This window comes from Neovison vison, chromosome 8, assembly GCF_020171115.1.
Source record: "Neovison vison isolate M4711 chromosome 8, ASM_NN_V1, whole genome shotgun sequence".
Classification (NCBI taxonomy): Eukaryota; Metazoa; Chordata; class Mammalia; order Carnivora; family Mustelidae; genus Neogale; species Neogale vison.
The window spans coordinates 14,952,738-14,963,117 of NC_058098.1; the positions used below are offsets into that span (position 1 = coordinate 14,952,738).

Below are 10,380 nucleotides of genomic sequence, written 5' to 3' on the forward strand. Positions count from 1 at the left end.
ACTGCAAAGGTCAGAACATGGGCTGAGGCCCCTGGGGTGTGTTTATGACCTGGAAGGAAGCAGGGTGACATTGCTTCTTACAGAGTCACCGGATCAGCTTGGGACAGAGGGAGGAACTATGAGAGCGAGAGCGAGCCAGTGGCTGCCTCATCTGTACAGGAATGAGCCATGACAACCCTGTCTCCTAAGTTCTGGATTCTGAAATGGTTTTGGTTTTTGGTTTTGAGACCAAGAAAGATAATGAATTTTAGCAAAAGGCAAGGACGTTGTTTGGATCGGTATGGGGAGCTCAGAAATGTAGCTCCCTCGGACACAGGTAACGAGGGCCTCCCGCTCAGGGCCTCACACCTCCTGGGCCCTGTGCTTTAGAGTGTCTCCCTCAGAATTGTCCGTGGTTCCTCCGCTGCCTGGGGCCAGCCAGTGCTGGCAGTGCTATGGGGGGCGGGGGTGGTGCTGGGGAGGCACCTCCAGCCTGCCCTGAGACCTGGTTCTTCTTTCTCCTCTTTGGTCTTTCCCACTCTCTATGCCTGCCCTCATTGCTGGCCTCCTTGGCAGTCACCCTGCCGGACCACAGCCCTAGAGGCCCTTCTGGTGGATGGGGTGAGGGTTTTATTGTTGTTGTTTTTACTTCTAATTGACCTGTGCTTCCCCCCCTCCACTCGCATCAGACTTGAGCCATGGGGGGTGAGGAAGAGACATTTCCTATGCAAATGGACCGCTCCACTCACTTCCCCCAGGAGCCCCTGCAGGTGGACTGCTTAAACTGTAGGACCTAGGGCAAAGGAAGCATATAGGCCCTTTGTTTAAAGGTGACGAGGGGGCGGAATTGCCATTGAAGGCATTAAAATACCCCTAACAGACCAAAACACCCTCCATTTCCCTTTCTCCTATAATTGGTCATGGTGGGTTTTATTTGTTGCATCATCTTGTTCCCCCTCAGGGACAGGAAGGGTGCAGAGCCTCGCAGGTGTCCCGGGGTCCCTGTTGCACTAGCGTGTCTAGTCACAAGGCCTGACCCACCAGTCACAAGGCCCCCTTCCCACGGGCTGCCCTGGTGGTCACATCAAAGACCAACCCTCAAAGCGCCAGTTGGAAGCCAGTGATGAGCTGTGGCAGCATGGATGATGCGGTCTGAGGACAGTGGTACAACTGGCATCGAAGAGATGATGTTGGGGATGCAGAGGAAGGGGCTGGGACTGGCCAGGGCTCCCTGGTGAGACGGAAGCAATATAATATATGCATATATTAGCATAGATAATATTACATAGTCTATACATAATATGCATGATGCTATTATATGACAGATGAGAGATAGACAGACAGGGGGAGGAAGAGAGAAAGAGAGAGAATGGGACATTTTATTTCAGGGAATGGGCTTATGCAATCCTGAGGCGGGGCAAGTATGAAACCCCCCGGGGCGGGCTAGACAATCAAGTAAGAGGTTGGGCTGCCCTCTCACCCCTGAACTCCACAGAGCAGCAGGCTGGGGAGTCAGGCAGGCTTTCAGGGTTTCACTCTTAAGGAGCCTTCTTTTCTTCTGGAAACCAATTTTTGCCCTTAAGGCCTTCAACTGATTAGATGAGGCCCACTCACACTATGAAGGGGAATCTGCTGGGCTCAAAGTCTACTGATTTAAAGGTCTAATCACACTTAAAAAATGCCTTCAGAGCAATACCTAGACGGGTGTTCAACCAGATAACAGGGCAAATTAATCATCACAAAGGTCTACATTGTTTTAATACAGAGGATATAAAGCCTGGTGCTCCGAGTCACAACAGGGCTGCCATTTTTCTTGTGCTGGGAGATCTGAAGCTAGTCACCTCTGACCATAAGGAACATGAAGAGCTGGTTTCTGGACCCGTGGAGGAAGGAATGATGCCTGGACCCTGAGAGGACACTTCTCATGTTCTCCCTGGACAACAGGCAAATACACTGGCGTCTTCTCTCATTATTCCAAATCTTCCTGGATAAATCACGGTGCCTGTCACAGGCACAGTGAATTTTGTAATATATATTATATTATATTTTGTAATATATGTACATTACAAAATAAATTATATTTATATAATTTATATATATCATAGATCATATCATATATAAAACAAATTATATAATTATATGTATATGAAAAATATAATTAAATATATTTAAAATTAAATTTTAATTTATTACTAATTATATTCAAATATAAATATATGTTACAAATACATTATACATACGTATATTACAAATATATATTTTATTAATATTATACATTATATATATAAAATCAATTAATATTACAAATACATATAGATGTTTAAGCTTTTTAAAAATTTTTAAGTAATCTCTACCCCCAGCGTGGGGCTTGAACTCACAACCGTGAGATTGAGAGTCATGTGCTTTACCAACTGAGCCAGCCAGGTGCCCTTATAATATATTTTTTAATCACATTGTTTATATAGACAGAGGGCCCTCGAGAAATATTTGCTCAGTCCCCCAGGTATCCTAGAAGCAGCCTTGTCCTGAAGGCTCAGTTGGGCATTTAATGGGGCAGAGTAGGCAGGGTCCCGGCCCAAGGTGAGGGGCTGTCGTTCAAACCCACCAGCTCCCTGTGTGCCCAGTGTACTGACCATAATGAGAACCGGGTCTGCCCTTTCGAGTGGACTAGATGCTGTGCTGAGTGCTTGCCAAGTACCCCCACAGCAGCCATGTGATATAGAAGAAACCAGTACTACGCCGAGGAAGCAGGCTCAGAGAGGTTCAGTGACTTTCTTCCAGTCTGGGGCTCTGACTCTGCTTAGGTTCTTTTTTGTTTTTAAAGATTTTATTTATTTATTTGACAGAGAGAGAGAGAGAGATCACAACAGGCAGGCAGAGAGAAAGGGGGAAGCAGGCTCCCTGGTGAGCAGAGAGCCCAGTGTGGGGCTCCATCCCAGGACCCTGAGATCATGACCCTGAGAAAGCAGAGGCTTAACCCTCTGAGCCACCCAGGCACCATTCTGTTTAGGTTCTTAGTGACCATGTAGTACGGAGTCCGTGTGTCTTCTTCACTGTGGCCTCAGGGCCTAGCACAGCACCTGGTGTGCAGTAAAAATGCGTTAAACAATTCTCCTGTGAATGAATTTAATGAATGAACAAATCTGTAGAATTTAGGAGAAGGCAACAGAGGGTGTGTGACTCAGGTTTAGTGAATCAGTGCCAGGCTGAGATCGGGCTAGGAGGGGAAGTGTTCGCCACCAAACAGGTTCTGGGGATCAGCATGGGAGTAACCGACTTCAATAAATCTTGGTCTGGTGCTGTGTGACTAAGTCCTTATGTAACTCTGGGCTTGTACCTGCTTCTGAGGGCCTTGGACCCTTGTTGCAACCTGGATGTTTGGTCTAGATCAGGGCACAGCAAACGTTTTCTGTGCAGGACCAGAAAGTAGATATTTTAGGCTTTGTAGGTCTCTGCTGTAACTACTCAACTCTGCCATTTGTAGTGGGGAAGTAGCCACAGAAATACATAAATGAATGAACGTATGGCTGTGTTCCAATAAAACTTTATTTAGAAAAACAGGCAGCTGCCTGGATTTACTCTGGGGGCTGCTGTTGCTGACTCCTGGTCTGGAGGAACTCTGAGATCCCTTTTCATTTTAACAGTCTATGATTTAAAGACTAAGAACCAATTGTATGAAGGACAGAAATGATCACACAACGTCTTTCTCCTTTTATGGCGCTCATGGCAGACATTGCTAATGGATCACAGGACTCCTTTCTGGCCGGAAGAGCGTTGGCTTTTATGATCAATCACAAATGGAGAATTCCAGCTGGACCATTCCCCCTTCACCCTTTAAGACACAAATACTTAGAAGACTCCAGACGCTCTCTTGAGTGTGGCATTGAGGAAGAGAGGAAGCAACAGAGAGTGAGAAGTGTGACAGCTTCTCCCACTCCCATATCCCCGTGTGAGAGGAATCAAATTCTCCCCCAGGGTGGGCAGAAGTGAGAGCCCAGATCCTGAACCTAAGGCAGGATGTCTGAGCTGACATTGGTATTACCATGAGTGGAAGTCAGACCCTCCATCTCTCTCTTACTTGCTCTACTGGGCTCAAGCTAGGAGTGGACACCTAGTGTTGACTAGTTACCGAGTGCATGCTAATTTTCTTCCTTCCCTCTCCCCACCAGAATGTAAACCATTGAGGGACTTCTGTCCAGCTGGATCTGCTGACAGTTGACTGCTGGAGAACACTTTACGAATCAGTTCCTCTGAAGCCGTTGGTGCATGGTAACGCCGGAATCTTTCACGTCTATTTGAATTTCCACAAACCTTCACTTTGAGGAATGAATGGGGAAATCCCAAGCATCTAGAAATCACACGATATAAGGGCTTGGGCTATGCAGTTAGACAAGTGTGGGTTGAATCTGACGCTTGGTGGTCGCTCTCTTGATCGTTAGAAGCAACTCCGCAGATGGGGTAACACACGGAGTAAACTTATTTTATAATAAGCCACATATGAACTTAACAATTTTTTTTTTTTAAATGCGGGAGTTCCATAGGGGATTTTGGGGTAGGAAGAAGCGTCCATCTGACCTCTCCAGTTACACACTGCAAATGCATGTTGATTCTGGTGGCCAGGGAACTCTTTGCATCTTTCTCTCAGATTTGTTTCAGTGTTCTTCAGTTGTAAGGGATATAATTCAATAGTCCTTTCTCCACACCCTTAATCTCACAACTCTCTGAGAGGGGCTGATTTGTTAGTATCCTTCCATTGCGCAGTTGGGAAAACTCCAAAGAGGTTTGCTGTGGGCAGAGTTCTTCTTCTGCCCCTTTTTATTTGATAACTGTTTTTTAAAAATTTAATTTAATTTTTAATTTTTTCAAAGTAACTTCTACACCCATCCTGGGGCTTGAACTCACGACCTCGAGATCAGGAATCGCATGCTCCACTGACTGAGCTGGCCAGGCGCTCCTGTTTGACAGTTGGTTAGTGAACACTTTCCATGTGTCAGGTATGGACTAGGCGCTGCAGATAGGATGGTGTCAATGTTTCCAGGAAAATAACTATCTGCTGGTTGGCTGATATGTCGATATGTCATCTGAATTTTTGAGAAGGAAATTGCCTTGAGCAATCAGTAGTGAGTTTCACAATCCCCGAGAGTCCAGGAATGTGAGAATTAGGGGGGCCTTGCACAAGGTCTTAGCAGAGAGTTCACATCTGTGATTTCAGCTCTGCATCTAAAGAGCTTCTGTGCAACTGGCCTCTTCTTGCCCTCTCCTCCCACCAGGCTAATGGGCTTGGGGCCTCCACGACTTTCACAGTTCACATGGACACATGAGATGGCCTCCTTTTTTTAAAAAATTTAATTCAATTTAATTAACATATACTGTATCATTAGTTTCAGAAGTAGAATTTAGTGATTCAACAGTTGCATAGAACACCCAGTGCTCATTCTGTCACAAGCCCTCCTTAACGCCCATCACCCAGTTACCCCATCTCCCCACCCATTTCCCCTCCAGCAACTCTGTTTGTTCCTAGAGTTAAGAGTCTCTTACAGTTTGTCTTTCTCTGTTTTCATCTTATTTTTCCTTCCATTCCCTTATGCTCATCTGTTTTGTTTCTTAAATTCCACATACAAGTGAAATCATCTGATAATTTGTCTTTCTCTGACTTTTTTCACTTAGCATAATACCCTCTAGTTCTACCCACATGGTTGCAAATGGTAAGACTTCATTCTTTTTGATGGCCAAGTAATATTCCATTACACACACACACACACACACACACACACCCACATCTTCTTTATCCATTCATCTGTCAATGGACATCTGGGTTCTTTCCATAGTTTGGCTATTGTGGACATTGCTGCTATAAACATCGGGGTGCATATGCTCCTTTGAATCACTATATTTGTATCCTTTGAATAAACACCTAGTATTACAATTGCTGGGTTGTAGGGTAATTCTATTCCTGAGGAACCTCCACACTGTTTTCCAGAATGGTTGCATCAGCTTGCATTCCCACCAACAGTGTAGGAGGGTTCCCTTTTCTCGGCATCCTCACCAACATCTGTAGTTTCCTGACTTGTTAATTTTAACCATGCTGACTGGTGTGAGGTGGTATCTCATTGTGGCTTTGATCTGTGTTTCCTGATGCCAAGTGACGTTGAGCACTTTTTCATGTGTCTGTTGGCCATTTGGATGTCTTCCTTGGAGAAATGTCTGTTCATATCTTCTGCACATTTCTTGATTGGCTTTTTTGGTTTTTGGGTGCTGACTTTGATAAGTTCTTTATAGATTTTTGGATACTAGCCCATTACTGAGATGGCCTCCTTATCAGCCTGGTGACATCTTCCAGGCCAGCCTCTTCCACTTCTTCCCTGGCAGTTACTGTCAAGCCTCCCAGTCTTGCCTGGGATAGGAAAGAGCCGCTGTCTCCCTGATATTAGCATTGCTGGTCTCTCCAGCTTCCTGGGTGTGCAATCACAGCTGGGAGGGGCCAAGGAAATTCTGTTGGGGCCACACCCATGAGTGGCAAGTATAAATAATGAGGTTTGGCGTTGACCTTCAGGGCCACACCTCCTCTCATCATGCAGTCCAACAGCCTCTTTCCTCTCGTGCTTCTTGTCCTGGGAACCCTGGCACCTTGGCCTGCAGAAGGTGTTGGAACAGGTGAGTTAAAGCCACCCTGGCACAATGTTGGTTGCAGGGCAGAAGTGAGGGCTCCTGGTGGAGGGGGGTGTCTCCTTCTAGAGGCTCTGATCTCTCTGCTTAGTTTCAAGAGACCTCCCTGAGGCTGGGTTCATGTCCATCTGGGCTCCAAGGTCTCTGTGTGGGCTTCCGAGCATTGGGATGTGCTCTTTTACCAGAATCCCGGTCAGCCCAAGCCCCACTCCCTCTGGTCTTCCTGCTCTCTCTCTCTCTCCACCCTGTGAATCTGCTGTCATCTGTCTGTCCTCATCTCTCTGTTTCCCTCCTTCCGTCTCTGTGTCTCTGCCTCTGGCTCTAGCTCTGTCCTGTCCTGTTGGCTCTATTTACTTTGTTTGTCTCTCTCCATCTCCCTCACTCCCGGACTGTCTCTTTGAATTTGTGGAACCTTGTTTTCCCTGAGTTAGGAAACCTTGGCTGGGAGCCCTCTGCCCTTTTCCAGGATCTGCCCCTGTGTGTGGTTTACTCAAGCTCTTTATGGAGGTCAGACAGGCATTTCCCTCTGGGCTTTTTGGGCAGTCACCTGGGGGAGGGTGTCCCCTGAGGAGCGGCGCTTTGTTCCAGGAGTCATGATGGCTACTTAGCACCCAGCTCCTTCCTTAACTTGTGGTATTCTCTTCAACAGCGTTGAAAGCTGGAACCTGCCCTTTTATACCATCTTCTCGGTGCCTTTCTGGATATGAGGAACCTGAATGCCAGAGTGACTGGCAGTGTCCAGAGAGGCAGATATGCTGCTCTGATAGTTGTGGATTCAGATGCAAAGACCCCATTAACATCTTCAACCCCAGTGAGGAGGGGGAAGGGCTGGTGGGGAGGGAGCACGTTGGGGGTGGTGGGGGAGGACTGGGTGCTGGCCCTGCCAGGTCTCCTCCTTTCTAGGAATTGTCTAGTCAAGTTTGTCATCTGGCCAGAGAGTCACACTGACCCAGACAGGAATTTACTCACCAGGTTGGTGAAGCAGCCAGTGTGTCCGGAGGTCAGTTTTTTGGGCAGTAGTCACCTGGCCATTCAGATAAGCAGGCAGATGGCAGCCATCGGTCCAGTCAGGACTAGACAACCGATCCCCTGTGTGGAAGGGGTCCCTAATGTGAGAGGAGACCTGGATCCTGCCTTGAGCGGATACAGAGGCCTTGGGAAGGAAGACACGGCCATGGGGATAGAGAAAAGAGGATTCTCCCTGTGTGGGCTGGGCTGGGGCTGGGTCCAGAAAGTAGGGGTGGTACAGAAGGCACAAAGTCTTTGACCTGTGACTCTGCTCTTGCCAGTTAGGGTGAAGCCTGGCAGGTGTCCCGTGGTCACTGGCCAGTGTCTGATGCTCAACCCCCCCAACCACTGTGAGACAGACCGCCAGTGTGTTAGTGACTTCAAGTGTTGTAGGGGCATGTGCGGGAAAGTCTGCGTGTCCCCTGTGTAAGGTAAGGAGGGGCCTGGGTCCACCCTTCTCCCTCCCACCAGTCCTCTCTGTCCCAAGCCTCTGGCCGCTGTGGCATATGAGCAGGGGGACTCCTGATCCCTTCCCCCAAACAGCCTCTGCCTGGCCCCCTTGTGGTTCAAGGGCACTGTTCCCCAGGCCCCAGGGCCAGGATTTCTGTAGGATCACTCATGGCTTTGGTTTTATTCCAACCTCTCTGGGTGAGGGCCCTGAGCATATGGCTCTCTGAGTCTCAGTTTCCTTACCTATAAAATGGACATGATGAAATTTAAAGTGCTTTGTAAAGCACCATGTGCACTAAGTATGTCTTATTAAGATCATCTCCAGCATGTTGTCTTGGGTCAAAACCCGTAGGAGCCATGGATTTCGAGGATAATCTAGCTCAATGCTCTGAGTTTAGAGTCCTACAGTAAAATTGAGACTTGAACTCAGTCTCCTGATACCAAGACTTTTTCGACTAAACCACTACCTTGCTATTTTCTCTGTGTTGGGGGATTTCTTGGGGGAAAGAATGGGGAGATAATATGGCTGGTTCCTGTATTGAAGCCCCGACCTGATTTTCTCTCGTAGCCTGATTCCTGCCATTTAGAAGAGTCTCTGGATTCCTACTCTGTGGTCTGGGAATTCTGCTTTCTGCTCCCAGTCTTGGAGAAATGGGGCAGCCCTCCGTGGTCAAGACTTAGTTCTACCACAGTATCTCCACTGGGGAAAGGCTTGACACACAGTAGGCTTTCAGGGAGTGCCTGTTGATTAGTGAATAAATTAATGTGCACATTTCTTTTTGTCCATCTGCTTCTGTGGTTTGCTGGTGCTGTGAATTGGGTGGAAGGTGATGAGGGAATGTGTGGCTATGGCCCCTCTCCTATAGATACAGAGTAGGAGGAAGAGGCTTCGGGGCTGGACAGACATGAATCTCCATCATGAGTCTGAACCTGTGGACCCTGCATTTTTGGACAAATGACTCTATCTCATGCATCTTCATTTCTTAACCCGCAAAGTGGCCCCGTGTTTGGAGCACTGGGATATATATACAGTGTGTATGAAATGAGTAGCAATGTTGCTAGGCCACAGCAGGCTTGAAAATGGTGGATACTGGCCCTTCCGTGGGGATTTGGAGCTTCTTACTTCTCTTCTTTCTCCCAAGACACGATTTCTTCTGTCTTAAAGTAGGTGTTGAGCTGAACCACATGCATTGATGATCAGTCCTGAGAGAGGACTCCAAACACGTCTGCCCATGGCATCTTGGTATCGGGGTCCCCAGGGAAAGCGCAGTGCAGTCAAGCACTGGGTAAAACAATGCTTTATTCTTTTTAAAGATTTTATGTATTTATTTGACAGACAGAGATCACAAGTAGGGAGAGAGGCAGGCAGGCAGAGAGAGAGAGGAGGAAGCAGGCTCCCTGCTGAGCAGAGAGCCTGATGCGGGGCTGGATCCCAGGACCCTGAGATCATGGCCTGAGCTGAAGGCAGAGGCTTTAACCCACTGAGCCACCCAGGCACCCCAAAACAATGCTTTATTACATAGAAAAAAAAGGAGAAAGATCATCTTCTACCGTGGGCCTCCATTTCCCATGGCCCGCAAGTCTCTCCCAGGAGCTAATGCAGGGCAACTTGCCAACCCCCCACCACAACCACATCCCTCTCAGGCCACAGTAGGGGGTCCCATTCCCACCTCGAGGAGAACAGAGCAAGCAGTGGGGTTGCTTAGATGCCACTGGGCACACACATCTGCACAGAACAGAGGAACATACAGTGAAGCTTGAAGGGGGGAAAGATACACCCACACAGGCCTGTGAGCTCTTTATCTCTTGGTAAGGAAGTATTCCAGGTCCAAGGCCAATCTTAGGCGGCCGAGTGGCGGCGGTGGGGGGGCGGTGCGTGCATGCGGCTGCCCTTCCCCACGATGAGGGGATTGCCGGGGTGGGTTGCATCATGACATGCTGCTGGCCCTTAACCACACGAGGGTGATGCTGGTCTTGAGTCAATGGGGCAGACAGAGTAGTACGAGCTGGGCTCCCAGAGCCCAGAGCAAGCAGGGAACTGGGCTCCCCGTTTCTCTGTGCTCTTTGGACTCCCAAGGAAGCAGAGAACTTGATTGGATAGTGGCACAGAAACAGGACAAAACACAACCGTAATTCAGTCCCTTCCTGGAAAATATCACTGATCTAAAGAAAACATTCCACTTACTACATTCAACCATGTTCCAAGAGCAGCACCAGGATGGATTAAATTAACTGTTTGAGGGAAGAGGGAAAAGAGGGAGCGCATTTTATTTATTT

At 47.9% G+C, this 10,380-nt stretch overlaps 1 protein-coding gene across 1 annotated transcript; it reads left to right on the forward strand.

Moving 5' to 3' along the window:
* Positions 1–6,540: 6,540 nt before the first annotated feature.
* On the forward strand, positions 6,541–8,878 carry SLPI (secretory leukocyte peptidase inhibitor). Its single transcript, XM_044262306.1, has 4 exons — positions 6,541–6,633; positions 7,295–7,456; positions 7,935–8,084; positions 8,672–8,878. The coding sequence occupies exons 1-3, from the start codon at positions 6,552–6,554 to the stop codon at positions 8,081–8,083; spliced, it is 393 nt and encodes a 130-aa protein (XP_044118241.1). The 5' UTR covers positions 6,541–6,551; the 3' UTR covers position 8,084; positions 8,672–8,878.
* The last annotated feature ends 1,502 nt before the right edge of the window (positions 8,879–10,380 follow it).